The 15,583-nt window shown below is 34.8% G+C and overlaps 1 protein-coding gene and 1 long non-coding RNA gene across 17 annotated transcripts; both read left to right on the top strand.

The window, feature by feature from the left end:
* The first annotated feature begins 6 nt into the window (after positions 1-6).
* On the top strand, positions 7-953 carry LOC112033291 (uncharacterized). Its single transcript, XR_002885192.2, has 3 exons — positions 7-133; positions 245-364; positions 473-953. It is a non-coding gene; the product is annotated as an uncharacterized LOC112033291 (long non-coding RNA).
* Positions 954-5,292: 4,339 nt separating this feature from the next.
* Positions 5,293-15,203, top strand: LOC112033293 (putative disease resistance protein RGA3). 16 transcript variants are annotated; one of them, XM_065781130.1, is made up of 14 exons: positions 5,293-8,875; positions 9,006-9,161; positions 9,732-9,836; positions 9,946-10,168; positions 10,335-10,510; positions 11,393-11,597; positions 11,693-11,743; positions 11,928-12,293; positions 12,376-12,462; positions 12,824-12,946; positions 13,415-13,619; positions 13,715-13,765; positions 13,933-14,301; positions 14,391-15,203. In XM_065781130.1, exon 1 carries the CDS (start codon positions 5,409-5,411, stop codon positions 8,622-8,624), a length of 3,216 nt encoding a protein of 1,071 aa, XP_065637202.1. In that variant the 5' UTR covers positions 5,293-5,408; the 3' UTR covers positions 8,625-8,875; positions 9,006-9,161; positions 9,732-9,836; positions 9,946-10,168; positions 10,335-10,510; positions 11,393-11,597; positions 11,693-11,743; positions 11,928-12,293; positions 12,376-12,462; positions 12,824-12,946; positions 13,415-13,619; positions 13,715-13,765; positions 13,933-14,301; positions 14,391-15,203. The 16 variants fall into 16 exon arrangements, with proteins under 16 accessions (XP_065637202.1, XP_065637200.1, XP_065637199.1 ...); XM_065781128.1 differs by having other exon boundaries at positions 11,917-12,293; XM_065781127.1 differs by having other exon boundaries at positions 11,902-12,293.
* The last annotated feature ends 380 nt before the right edge of the window (positions 15,204-15,583 follow it).

Below are 15,583 nucleotides of genomic sequence, written 5' to 3'. Positions count from 1 at the left end.
TTGGAATTCATTGCCGTAGTTCATCACTTTTCACATCCACTGGCAGTGATGCTATTCTGAGGATCTCACTTTGAAGTATATGGAGCTCGTGGGGGTTCTACAGGCTTATATACCAGGAACTGGAAAGCAAAAGGTAGAACTTAGAAGCATCCCCATGTTGGTTCATTTCCTCTCCTAAAACTAATGTCTTACTAGAGCCACCTTATGACTATGAGTGATAATGAGAAATCATTGAACAATGCAGCTAATGGCTACCAGATGCTATTACAACTCATGTTTTCAATCAAAAAAATAAACTTGTCTTTTTCAAAGGAAGACAATGTCCAATGTGGCCTTCAGCAAAACAGCAAATCTTGTAGCCAAGGTATTGTTATTATGTCTTGTTTTTGTTTTCTGTTTTTAAGTCTGTTCTTTCCGTTAACTCAGCATGTTGAACATTATATACAAAATAGAAGTTTCTCTCTTTCTACAGAACACCGTAGTGGCAATTTAGCATTTATAGACAGCACTCCAAAGTGGAAGGTACTTGAAAGCGTGATCCACAGAGGCAAACGTCCATTGAGAATGCTCTAAATAAAGAGTAGTGGACAAGATTTGAGGCAGCATCCACCCATTGACTTCATCATAATGCCACTGCTACCAAATACTGCTCAGAACTGGATGAGTCTCTTGTGATAAGAGAAGTTAAATGAATGTGGATTTCAACGGGAAAGCACATCTTGTTTCCTTTAATTCCGATTGTAAATTGTGGATCATGTTGTATGTTAGAAGTATATAGGGGCTCCGTAATTGGTTTATAAATGTACCAGTACCACGCCTAGGATGCCTGAATCTCTTGGTGGTGCTTTTTTGCACTGATCATAATTTTATTTATTTATTGATATAATACATGTGTTCCATCAGATTTGTAACATCTTTTGGAATATCTATTGGCAATCATTTCAATTTAAAAAGCATATCTGAAGAGTAACTACACATTTGAGCAGTGAGCACCAATGCGACAGCTAATGAATTATACACAAATACAAATTGCATTATTTGTAGTGAAAAACCGAAACAACCAACTGGAGCAATGATTACACAAACTCACCAATGCACACATTCCGTATTAAAATTGTGAAATCGTATTTTCAAAGGAGTGTGTACGGATTACGTGCATAATGAGCATTGAATAAGAATTTTCACTTTTATGATATTCAACCATAATATCCACAACTTTTGGAATGAAAGTGGTGCAAACAAAAGGCATATGCATACATGCGATCAAGAGCCTTGTAACTCAATTAGTATTTCTTGATATTTTCAATAGAGACGTTAAGGATTCAAATCTATTCTCTCCAAATATCAATTTATCAATAGAAAAATATAAATAAAAAACCAATTTTACTTGACATTTTTTGTTGACCTTGGTCAGTCTCACACCTAAAATAAAAAATTCTGTACTTTATGGAGTGTTGTTAATTACACACCGGTGTGTGTGTTATGTTAGTTGCAATCACGGGTTCAAAACACAAATCCAGTTAAATTATGATGTCGTATTTTCAAGACAAGATTTCACCATTTCAAATTTATAATTAAAATTGGGTTTTGAACACACAATTTTCAAGTGTTGTTTGTACAATGTGTGCACTTCACATAGTTTGCAACAACAATTTCCCATTTTACTATTAGTTTCAATAAATAAATAATCAACGAAGGAAGGAAGAGCATCATTGGAATAGTCTCTCTTTTTTTAATTAAGAGAATTAGGGTTCAAATTTCACCTATGTTATAATTATTGAATTAAAAAATCTATACATTACTAAAAGCTGAAGCATAGCATTTAATGTTGCTATGCTTAGGTTGAGCCACATCAGCTGCCATGTCATTATAATTATTTTTCCTGAATTTGTCCTACAATTTAAAATAAGTTTTCTTAAATTTAAAAATACTAATAAAAAGAAAATAATTCCCAACCCTTTGTCTTCCACGGTTACAATTTTAAATAGCAACCCTTTGTGTTCAATGGTTATAATCTCAAACAGCAACCCTTCAGCTTCCTAACACTAGACTTTGGCTTTCTAACTCCTTCATCTCTTCCTCTCCTCACACTATATTAATAATAAAAAGCTGGATGATTCAGTTTAGGTATCTCTAAATCTCAGTTGCTCTTGACCTCTAATAGTTCAATGTAAGGATTAGATTAATAGTGTTTTTTCTTTTTTATTGATTTTTTTTTCTTTTTTAATTTTGTTACTACCTCTTTTGTGTTGTGGGTCATATATGAGTTTATATGTATTTAGGTTGGGTATTTGTATTGATAGATGATTGTTTGTTTCTATGTTTAAAATTGATTTTTTTTTTTTTTTTAATGTTTGAGACAGTAACATTATTGGTTTATATTGTGTAATCCGTGTTATAGAGTTTTTGTAGTATCCGTGTGATAGATTTTTAGTAGTTAGAAAATTGAATGATGGAGTTTTAGTACTATCGTGTCTGCAGAAATTCAATTAAATGATGTAATCTGTGCCTAAAGAAATTCAATTTGCTAACTACTAAAATACCTTAGCAAATTGAATTATAAAGTTTAAAATTCAATACTATACTTAGAACACAATACTTCTCCTCATTTAAGTGAATCCCTCCTTCATCATTGAAATCGATTTAAAATTCCTTCTATTAGCTTTGATTGTACTCTTAGCTATATCATAAAAGACTGTTTTTTTATATAATCTTTTTATGGTAATTATCATCATTTTTGTTGTAGTTGAATCAAAATAAGATTAAGCTAGATCTGCATAATTAGTAGTTGTTGCATCTTCATCATTATCACAAGTTTAAGATAGAGATTACCCTCATCAATAGCTGTTGCGTCTTCTTCATTGCCAAACTTGATCATCTTGACAAACCTTTTATTTATCTGATTGTACCACATGTATTTATTTACTTTTGGATTCTATTTGATTGTAAGATTTTTATGTCTTTTGATATAAATTAACTAGCTGGTATGCTAGCCAAACCGCTTGCTTCTTCAATTTTTTTTTTTTTTTTTTTTTTAATCTTTTACTTTGCCTCCAACACTATCATAATTGGTTGTCTCTTTAAAGACATTTTTTATATTGTTTTGTAGGATCCAAGCAAGAAAGAGTTATATATATATATATATATATATATTGTTTTGTAGGATCCAAGCAAGAAAGAGTTTAAGATGCTTGTTATGTTATTCTCTCAAATTTTTTACAGCATGAACAACTTGCGGTATTGAAGTAATTACAGAATATTTTATATCAATAGTTGTTTGACAACTTTAGAATATGAAAATTTTTAGGTTAAGTGGGTAACAACTTTAATTTTGTTAATTTTTGCTTTCTAAATTACTAATAGTAATTTATCATGTTAAATTGGTAGTTTATTTGTATATTAATTAGCTACGATGTTGTAATGTTTTTTTTTTTCTTCTAATTTGTGAGGTTTAATTCAAATAATTTTGAATAAGTCCTCTGAAATCAAATTCGATACAAAAGAAATTTTGTTAGGGACTCTATAAGGTTAAGGGGAGCTTGAAGATAATATAAGTTTTGGCCTTATATAATATACTTATATTGTGAGCTTTAGTGGCTGCAAGTAGTATTGTAGTAACTTAGATATGAAACTCTAGATACAACACAAAACAACTAAGGATAATGACATTTACTAATATTTGTCTTTTAATTTAAATGGAATTTTGCATAACTGCTTTGCATTTATTATATTTCATTTTCAGTAATTTTCCCGTGCATCACATGAATTAGCGACTAGTATATATAAAAGCACATCTAAATGCATATATGCACATTTTGTTGATAATATAAAAGGAAATTGGGTAAAAAAAGAAAGGGGTAAATTACTGATTTGGTTGATAACCTTTACCCTTTGTGTCAATTTGGTTTCTAATCTTTTAAATGTGCAAGTTTGGTCCCCAATCTTTTGGTATTGTGTCAAAATAATTTCTATCATTAAGTGATTGATGGAAAATGTTGATATGGTTTGGATGCCACATAAATGGACACGTGCATTGACACATTAGCATATATTTTTTTTTAAAAAAAAAAAAAAAAAAAACAAACAAACAAATTAGAAACACAACCAAAAGGTTATAGACCAAAAACATAATTTACTCTAAATTTTTTAAAATATAGTTTATGTTACTTATTAGAGGGCATTGTGTGTTTTTATAAATTGAAAACGTAATTTTAACTCACGTAACAAACTATGTGAAAAAGCTATTAGGTAACAGAGTGGATGCCATATAGGTGAGTAGTCAATTGGAATATTGGTTAGGACCGTTAGGTAACAAAACTCTGAATATAAATGCTAAAGACTAGGACAACAGAAGCCGGTGGGAAAGCCATTCTATTTATTAAAGTGGATGCCACAATGCTGAGTGTCTATAGGAATGTTGGTTAGGACCGTTAGATGAGTAATCTATTGGACTGTTGGTTAGGACCAGAAAGTAACAAAACCCTGAATATAAATGCTGAAAAGAGGACAACGGATACACAAGCAAACCTCTGCATTGCTAGCTATTTCATTTGCTCCTTTTGTCTATCAATTTCCATTTCCACTTCTTGTTTCTTGTTTTTTTCAATCTCCAAGCATGGCTGAGGCTATAGTCACTGGCCTCATGGAGGCTCTAGTTACTGGCCTCTTGGAAAAGTCGGGTTCACTTATTGCTGACGGGGCATGGCCAGAGCTGAAGTCGTTCCTGTTTTTAGACAAAGAAGTCCAAAAGCTTGAGAGCACTCTTGGTGACATCCAGGCAGTGCTCGAGGATGCTGAGAAAAGACAAGTGGAGGCAGCTGTGAAACGTTGGTTAGATAAGCTCAAAGAAGCATAAAAAAAAAAAAAAAAAAAACAAACAAACAAATTAGAAACACAACCAAAAGGTTATAGACCAAAAACATAATTTACTCTAAATTTTTTAAAATATAGTTTATGTTACTTATTAGAGGGCATTGTGTGTTTTTATAAATTGAAAACGTAATTTTAACTCACGTAACAAACTATGTGAAAAAGCTATTAGGTAACAGAGTGGATGCCATATAGGTGAGTAGTCAATTGGAATATTGGTTAGGACCGTTAGGTAACAAAACTCTGAATATAAATGCTAAAGACTAGGACAACAGAAGCCGGTGGGAAAGCCATTCTATTTATTAAAGTGGATGCCACAATGCTGAGTGTCTATAGGAATGTTGGTTAGGACCGTTAGATGAGTAATCTATTGGACTGTTGGTTAGGACCAGAAAGTAACAAAACCCTGAATATAAATGCTGAAAAGAGGACAACGGATACACAAGCAAACCTCTGCATTGCTAGCTATTTCATTTGCTCCTTTTGTCTATCAATTTCCATTTCCACTTCTTGTTTCTTGTTTTTTTCAATCTCCAAGCATGGCTGAGGCTATAGTCACTGGCCTCATGGAGGCTCTAGTTACTGGCCTCTTGGAAAAGTCGGGTTCACTTATTGCTGACGGGGCATGGCCAGAGCTGAAGTCGTTCCTGTTTTTAGACAAAGAAGTCCAAAAGCTTGAGAGCACTCTTGGTGACATCCAGGCAGTGCTCGAGGATGCTGAGAAAAGACAAGTGGAGGCAGCTGTGAAACGTTGGTTAGATAAGCTCAAAGAAGCAGCCTATGACATAGACAATGTACTGGATGAGCTGGAAACTGCAATGATCAAATCCAAGATTCAGGAGGAAGAAGAAGAAGCTGAAACTACCACAGCAACTGCTAAGGTATGGTCCTGCATCTCCTGTCTTTCTGGGCTTTTCGTTAAACTTAAGGAGCTTGTTCATCGTCGTGGCATTGCTCACAAGATTAAAAAACTGAATGAAAAATTAGATGAGATTGCCAAAGGGAGAGTTGCGTATGGGTTTCAGCTTGGGTCGATTAGCAATGAAGTAGTTGAGCGACCGAGAACTACTTCCTTTGTTGATGTGTCTCATATTATAGGCCGTAAAGATCATAGGGATGATCTAGTGAGCAACCTGTTGGGCAAGGGTCGTGAAATTAAAAGAAATCCTTATGTCATCTCAATAGTAGGCATGGGTGGTATTGGGAAAACCACCCTTGCCCAACTAGCCTACAATGATCCTGAGGTGCAGACACATTTTGAAAAAACAATGTGGGTTTGTGTTTCCCATCCTTTCAACCCATACCGGGTTGCCAAAGCAATCATTGAAGCAATAGAAAAAAAAGGAGGTGGTTCCAATAACTTCAATGAATTGGAAGGGCTACATTCAAAAATTAGGGAATTGATTGAGGGCAAGAAGTTCTTACTTGTCTTAGATGACATGTGGACTGAAAATTTTATTAATGATTGGGAGCCATTGAGCCTTGCACTAAAAAATGGAGCCCAAGGTAGTAGCATTCTAGTCACCGCACGTAATGTGAGAGTCGCGAGTACGGTACACAGTGACCAAACCATTAGATTAGAATTATTATCTATGGAAGATTGCTTGTCAATGTTCAATAAAATAGCATTTGCTGATAAAAATGAAAATCAATGTAAGCAATTGACAGACCTTGCTGAAAAACTAGCTAATAAGTGTAAAGGTTTGCCACTTGCTGCAAAGATTCTAGGAAGTCTCATGCAAAACAAGACAACTAGACAAGAATGGGAGGATATTTTGGAGAATAATTTGTGGAACTTAGAAAATGTTCAAGAAGGTATTTTAGGACCCTTATTATTGAGTTATAATGAACAACCATCAGCAATAAAATCTTGTTTCTTATATTGTGCTCTCTTCCCAAAGGATTGTCGGTTTTATAGAAATGAGTTGATCTACTTATGGATGGCACAAGGGTATCTTGGCATAAAACCAAATATAGAGATGGAAATTGTAGGAGAAAAGTATTTTGAAAGATTAGTCATGCACTCTTTCTTCCAAGATTTTGAGAGAGATAAAGATAATGATAAGATAATAAGCTGCAAAATGCATGATATAGTACACGACTTTGCTCAATCAAGGACAAATAATGAATATGTCACAATTGATGGGGACAAAGAGTTGGGGACAAATTGTAAAAGTGCTCACCATTTGAGATTTAAATTAATGGAGAAAACACAGTTTCCTATGTCTATGTATAATGCAAAAAATGTACGCACTCTCTTTTTCACTTTACCGCGGCAGGCGGCTATCTTCCCACTCGATTTATCTAAGCATTTGACATGCCTACGGGTATTGACTTTGAAAGATACTAATGTTAAGAAACTTCCAAATGAAGTGGAAAAATTTATACATTTAAGATTGCTCGATCTATCAAACAATGATAAAATTGAAGAATTACCTGAAACAATGTGTAATTTATGTAATTTACAAACTTTGGATATTAGATACTGTAGCAGAATTACAAAATTACCCCAAGGAATGGGTAAACTAATTAAATTAAGACATCTTCTTATTAACTATTATCGTAGATCGACCGAATTCTTTCCAAAAGGGATTGGAAGATTGAGTTCTCTTAGAACATTGGAGAAATTCATAATAGGTGGTATAGATGATAGTAAAGGATGTAAACTTGGAGAATTGAAGAATCTGAACCACCTTAAAGGGTATCTTACGATAGAAGGCTTGAAAAACGTAACAGATGTACAAGAGGCTGAGAATGCACGGCTTAATAAGAAAAATCTCCGTGAGTTAGAGCTTTCGTTTGGCCGGGAAGATGAGGAGATTGAAAGTGTAAGGAATGATGAAATCGTTCTTAAAGCCTTAGAGCCACATCCAAACTTGGAAATTTTAAAGATTGATGACTGCATGGGTAGAGTGTATCCTAATTGGATGAAGTCTTTGTCCCATTTGAAAAGGCTTGAGCTTTTCAAGTGGCCCAATTTAGAGCAATTGCCTCCTCTGGGGAAGCTGGAGTTCCTCGAAACATTAAATTTAAGGGGTGCGAAGAGTGTGAAAAAGGTGGGTGTTGAATTTTTGGGAATAGAAGAAGCCAATGGGAAGAACGGATCAACATCATCACTTGTCTTATTCCCTAATTTAAAGTCTCTCCAATTTTTGAGTATGAAAGAGTGGGAAGAATGGGATGGGATGGGAGAAAGGAGAGAAGAAGAAGGAGAAAGTGGTGATTCTGTTTTAACAAGTATAATGCCACGTCTTCAGATTTTGGATATTTTCCAGAGCCCAAAGCTAAAGGCACTGCCCAACTTCCTCGAGAAAACTTCGTTAAAGGAATTGAGGGTCGATTGTGGAATTTCCAATTGGATGACGTTGGCATACAATTTACCCGGATTGAAAGCACTTTATCTCTATTTGAATAACGACGTAGAGCATTTGCCCCCTTTGGGGAAGCTGCTGTTCCTCGAATCATTAAAGATATGGGGGCATGCCCATAGAGTGAAAAAGGTGGGCGTTGAATTTTTGGGAATAGAAGAAGAATCCAACAACAACAACAACAACAACAAGATAGACGACGAGAAGGGATCGACATCATCATTTTCTTCTTCTTCACTTGTCTTATTCCCTAATTTAAAGTCTCTTCAATTTTCGGATATGAAAGAGTGGGAAGAATGGGATGGGATTGGAGGAACAATGAGAGAAGAAGAAGCACAAGAAAGTGGTGTTACTATCACTATTATGCCACGTCTTCAGTATTTGTGAATTTTGTTTTGCCCCAAGCTGAAGTCGCTGCCAGACTTCCTTCCTACAACTCCATTGAAGCATCTGGATATCGGTTTGAGTCGAATTCTCCGTGAATGTTGCAAAACAGAGATAGGAGATCAATGGCCCAAGATTTCTCACATACCCAACATCAGCATTCATTATAGATCTGTGCGAAGAGATGGTCGTCCAATGCAAAATTAAATCTCAGTTCGATTGGGGGCGCTGCAAGTCCCATCCATTCAGTTAAGGTAACTTCTTTCACTTTGTCTTCTTCGTATCTTTCTTTCTTTCTTTTTCCACAAAAAATAAACAATATTCGTAGATAAATTTGTCAGATTTGTGACCTAAATCTGACAAATAGTTCAATTTCGCTGCCAGACTTCCTTCCTACAGCTACATTGAAGCAATTGCATATCCAGAACAGTCCAAATCTCAGTCAACGTTGCCAAAGGGAGATAGGAGACCAATTGCCCAACATTTATCATCATTAATAAGTGGGACAGGATGATCAATCAAGGGAAAATTAATTCTCGGGTAACTTCTTCCACCTTGTCTTCTTCATCTTTTTCTTTTATATCTATTAAAAATATTCTATTTTTCCTTCAAAATTTCCTAAAAAAATAATAACTAAATAACAATATTGGTAAATAAATTTCTTTCTTATGTTACTATGGGAGTGTGGTATAATGGTATTACATTACTCTCTCAATGATATTTTCGTGTCTCTTTCAATGTACTAGGTATGCTTTGTTACTCTGTTCCTTGTTAATATAACCTTCATTCATAAAAAAAATAAAAGTAAAAAATAACAATGCAATATTACTATGAACAAACTGTGTAAATCTAGTATTACCTCCTATATAAAATAAGTCGTGCTGAGGCTATCAATTAGGATGACGGTTTTTTATTCACTATACAATTTCTTAGAAATAAAAAACAAAAAACATGTGAATCCGGTTTTTGTCCCACCTATGTTGTATGCTTCATGTTACATAGTATGCATTAATCTCGTCATAATGTGTATTTTTCCTATCGTATTTTGTTTGTTCTTATTTATAACAATCATCAAATTCCAGTATCAAGTGAAGCATTATTTGTGATCAGGAAAATATTCAAGGCGTGAGCATACGTTGACGTAGGCCTATAGAAGAAATTCCTGTATCATATCATAATGACAGCAAAGCTTGCATATGGTATAACACATGAAAGGTGAGCTAGGCACTTAACCAAACTGCAAACTAATGCATCCTCGATCATTGAGGACTTGAAAATGAAGTTGCTAATTAATCATCAAACTTCAATGTTACAATACTTACAGGTCTTATGAGTTTAAGCCCCAAGGCATGTGAATTTCTTATCAGACCAATGAAAAATGAAATGAAATCGAAGTCTAGAAGAAAGGCATTGAGAGACATATTCAACAATGGTGGAAGGTTCTTGAAGCTGTGAATTTGAAGAAGAGATCTCATAAGTGGTGTAAAGACGATATGCTTGATTACCTTTTTCTCCTTTGGTCCAATCTCCTCTCTCTCTTGCACCAGGTATAACTAACACTCGCAGTGACACAAAATAGAGAGATATGCCTGTTTGTTTCTTGGGTTTTGTACAAGAAAAATGAAAATGTGGCAAACAGTTTTAATTTGCTTTATATGTTGACAATGTCAATAAACTTACTCATTTCTGATTCTTCACTATTTGATTTGACAGGATTTATGTGAGTGTCAGTGAGTGAGTTTGGGCTTTTTGAGATGTTGACTTTTGGATGATCCAGGTTCTGCTTGGTTGCCAAGAAAGTGTAGGAACCAATGACTTTTTTAAGAGAAAGAGAAAGACAGATGTACTCATCCATTTGAATAGTCACAGTTTTGTGGTATGTTTTGCGGGTGAGTTTATTATTTAGACATTTTGCACATGCTTTAATCGGCTGCTTTCTAGTTTTGGAGAACTGTCAATACCTTTCTGCAGTAGCAATGTGTGTGTGTGTGTATTTCTACTGCTTTACCATGTTGAGCCATTTATCATTAAACTATTTTATGTTTGGACAACATTAGCTGTTAATTGCAAGAAAATGACCATTTAGTTATGTTGTTCTCATTGCTTCTCTTAGATAGAATTCCTTTTTGAATGAGGTTTTCTTGGACTTGTTGCTAATTATACAGGAATTGATTTATGAAATGATAGATTAATAATGATGCAAGAGACGCAAAAATATTTTAATTTAGCATTATTTATGTTTGCAAGTCAATTGTATTTTTATGTTTTAAGTCCTAGTAACTTATTAAGCTATTAGTATTTTAATTTGTAAACAAGGTTATGTTCATAATAAGGCAACTAGGGTTTCCTAGGCCAATTAGAACTAGGGCTTAACAATCCTTTATAAGCAACCTATTGTACTCTTTATGAAAATAATTGATATTTTGATGAATGAAAAAAATGGTTGTTTGGTCTCTCTTTGGTTTGGTGCTGACTCCAAGTCCACCATAGGTGCTATCTTCTAGTGGTTTCCCCGTTTAGTGTTGACTCCAAGATAGGCCTAAGTGCTGACTCTTAGGTCATATTCATTTATTTTCCCGTTGTTTAATTTTTTTCTGGTTGTCCTGCATCAAATGATCTTGTGCAAACAAAGGAGAAAAGAAATTGAATCATTCACATATTTCTTGCCTGAACTGCTTTCCTCTTCAAAGGTTAATCCATAATCCTACATATGTCAGTAGATCACACTTCCATACTTATTCCCCCCTTGATATGAATTATTATTTTCTTAGATATGCAGCCATGGTTCTCCAGATTTCAAAAGGTGTTCTTCAATCCTGTAGAGTCTGAGGATCAGCTGGCAAACTGATACAAGTATAATAGTTGCTCCGACTAATGAAGTTGAAAGCGATGCTGTTGACGGCCCAAAACAAAATAAGTTGTTTTCATAATCTCCTCCCCCTGTATTATGATTTGCTGACTGCACTATTGAGAGAGGTAGACATTTGTTTTTGCTCACTACTCTCCCCGCATCAAAAATATTATTGCCCAAATATTAGGGCTCATCATTAATTCCTTTGGTACAACTTCAGAAGATATAAATGATGTTTTACTTGAAAGAGTTCTTACAAAGCCAACTCCAAGTAAGCCTTCTCATTCTGCTGCCATTGAAATGGTTAAAACTTTATAGTTGGAATTTATATTTTCAGTTGTGTTTTAAATAATAATAATAATAATAATAAATCAATGCTTGAAAATGTCACCTCCTAAGTCTTGTGTATTGTTTGAACCTATATCTGAGTCCTTTCATCATAAGGGCAATTACAGGGTACGTAAAAGGCTGCTCCATTTCTTGTTGGAATTCATTGCAGTAGTTCACCGCTTTCCACATCCTCTGGCAGTGATGCTTCTGAGGGTCTCACTTTGAAGCATTAGGAGCTCTTTGGGATTCAACAGGCTTATAAACCAGGAATTGGAAAGTGAAAGGTAAAAGCATCATCGGGTTGGTTTATGTGCCCTCCAAAAACTTGTGTCTATCTGGAGCCACTCGATAAGATATCATTGAACAATGTAGCTGATGGCTGGCAGATGCCTATGACAATGCCTTTTCAATCAGTAAAAAAAACTTGTCTTTTCCAAAGGAAGATAATATCCAATGTGACCTTCTACAAAGTAGCAAGTATTGTAACCAAGGTATTGTTTTGTTCGTTTTTGTTTTTTGTTTTAAACTTTCTGTTCTTCCAGTTAAAAAATAGAAGTTTCTCTCAATCTACAGAACTCCTTTGTGGCAATTTAGCATTTATGGAAAACACTCAAATGTGGAAGGAACCCGAAAGCATGATTCACAGAGGCAAACATCCGGGTGAGAATACTCTAAAGTAAGATTTGTGGACAAAGATTGAAGCAGTATCCACTCGTTAGCTTTGTTATAATGCCTCTGTGGCAATATACTGCTCAGAACTGGATATGGCCTCCTGTGATGATGGAAGTTAAATGAATGTGATTTGAGCTGGAAAAAACATCTTTTTTCTTTAATTTTGATTGTAAATTTCGTTGCTCATGTGGGTCTGTTTGTGTGTAATGGATCCCATTATTAGATTAGTAGATGCATGTGAACGTACATGAAAGCTAGGTCTTATAGTTAATATGACAGGGCATTTGTGCTAGTAGGCTGATCACTTATTTACCTGTATTTTGATTAAAAATGGTTCCAATTTCTTCAGCCGATTGTCTTTACCACTTGGAGGTGGCTCTTCATGCAGAGACCACTACAGGAACAGGTTTCTTACAGAATTACATTGAGTCTATTCTGGCTCTTCAAGATGCTAGCTGCAGACTCACACAAGGTTTGTTACCATCCAATGCTAATGTCATGTCATATATAGAGACTGGGGTTAGAATTCTATCCTGACATTTTTTTATCTGTTTTTCCTAAATTTCCATGCACCATTTAATATTAATCATTAGTGCAAAACCTTCACAGCAAAAAGATAAACAGAAAATTTAGATATTATGTGAATGCTGGATAGAGGACCGATTATCTATGATGTCATATTTTGGAGGCCTCTAAAACCATATTAGATAAAATATTTTTAAGCACATGATTGTTAATAAAGTATAAAAATACAACTGTTTTTTTGATTTATTGCTAATTATATAGCTTGTTGTGCAAACAAAGGATAAAAGAGATTGAATCATTCACATATTTCTTGTCTAAACTACTCTCCTCTTCAAAGGTTAATCCATATTCCTACATATGTCAGATCACACTTGCATAATTTTTCCCCCCTTGATATGGATTATCATTTTCTTAGATATGCAGCCATGGTTCTCCAGATTTCAGAAGCTGCTCTCTAATCCTGTAGAGTGAGAATCAGTTAGCTGGCTGATGCAAATATAATAGTAGTTTCGACTAATGAAGTTGAAAGCGATGCTGTTGACAGCCCACGACAAAATAAGTTCAATTCATGATTTCTCCTCCCCTTGTATTATGGTGTGCTGACTGCACTATTGAGAGAGGTAGACAACTTTTTCTGCTCACAATTCTCCCCACATCAAAAACATTATTGCCCAAACATCAGGGCCCATCATTAATTCTTTTGGTACTATTTCAGAAGATATAAATGATGATTTACTTGAAAGAATTCTTATAACACCAACTCCAAGTAAGCCTTCTTATTCTGCTGCCGTTGAAATGATTAAAACTTTACAGTTTGAATCTGTATTTGTATCTTCAGTTGTGTTTTGGAAAGAAAAAAAAAATCAATGCTTGAAATGTTACCTCCCAAGTCTTGTGTTTTGTTTGAACCTATATCTGAGTCCTTTCATAAAGGCAATTACAGGGTAGGTATAAGGCCGCTCCATTTCCAGTTTCATTGCAGTAGTTCCCCACTTTCCACATCCTCTGCCAGTGATGCTTCTGAGGGTCTCACTTCGAGGCTTCTGGAGCTCTTGGGATTCAGCAGTCTTGTAAACCTGGAACAAGAAAGCAAAAGTTAGAAGCATCACCAGGTTGGTTCATGTGCCCTCCTAAAACTTGTGTCTTACTAGAGTCACTTGATGAGAAATCAATGAACAATGTAGCTGATGGCTGGCAGATGCCTATAACGACACATTTCCAATCAGCAAATAAACTTGTCTTCACCAAAGGAAGACAATATCCAATGTGGCCTTCTACAAAGTAGCAAATATTGTAAACAAGGTATGGTTTTTTTTGTTTTTGTTTTTTGTTTTTTTTTTTAGATTTTCTGTTCTTCCCATTAAAAAATATAAGTTTCTCTCTTTCTACAGAACACCTTGGTGGCAATTTACCATTAATAGACAACACTCAATGTGGAAGGAACCTAAAAGTGTGATTCACAGAGGCAAACATCTGGATGAGAATACTCTAAAGAAAGAGTTGTGGACAAAGTTTGAAGTAGCATCCACTCCTTAGCTTTGTTATAATGCGTCTGTGCTGCAATATACTGCTCAGAACTGGATAAGCCCTATTGTGATGATGGAAGTTAAATGAGTGTGATTTGAGCTGGAAAGCACATCTTTTTTTCTTTAATTTTGATTGTAAATGGTGGATCATGTTGTATGTTGGTCGTATTTCGAGGCTCTATAATTGGTTTATATATCAGTGCCACCTATGATGCATGTATCTCTTGGTGGCGTCATATTCACTAATCATGTGTCCAGAGAGTAACTACAGCATATATGAGCACCAGTGGGACAGCCCAAGGACTATGCACAAATTTCAATTTTTGTAATGGAAAAGCTGAACAGCCCTACTGTTTTTGGTTTATATTAGTCTTCTGAAGATGTTTTGTTAGATTGTGAGAGCTCGTTGGGTTATGAAAAGAAGGATTGGCTAGAAGTCTGCAATGGTGTTAGCTTATTCTGTTAGTATTGTGTTGGAATTGTTTTTATCTCATTGTTTGAATAAATTTATCATTCATGGTGATTCAGAAACAGCACACTATGTTTTAACTATTGGCTATTGCAAAGTTCCATGCCACATCTTTTGTGGGATGTCATGCGAGGTGCATCCTTGCACTATGTATAGAACTGGTTATGTACACAGAACTGTTCTTATATGAATAAGCTTCCCCTTTGAGACGTGTTTTCTTAATTTTTTTACATGTTATGTCTAGAATTATGTCCTTCAGTCCTTTAGTCACTATTTGGGGTAGGTGCATGAGTATTAGTTTTCTATGACATATGTTTCACTCCAAATCTAGTCTCAATCTCATCCACAACTTGGACACTTTCTACCCTCTGACTTTCTCACATTGACAACGTGTAGCTATATATAAAAAATGACACATCATTATTATTCTTTTTATATCATAGCCATCAAATTTAACAATAGGCTAAATTTACTATGAGAGCTTAATTGTGTTCAAAACATACATTTCCTCCTCCACATATTGAATTATCCCCCCAAAAAAAAATTTAAAAACATATATGTGCTTCCTAAGCCCAAGAACCAGTTTTTC

The sequence above is a fragment of the Quercus suber genome, unplaced genomic scaffold, assembly GCF_002906115.3.
Source record: "Quercus suber isolate HL8 unplaced genomic scaffold, Cork oak 2.0 scaffold_257, whole genome shotgun sequence".
Classification (NCBI taxonomy): Eukaryota; Viridiplantae; Streptophyta; class Magnoliopsida; order Fagales; family Fagaceae; genus Quercus; species Quercus suber.
This window is presented reverse-complemented; position numbering and strand designations above follow the sequence as displayed.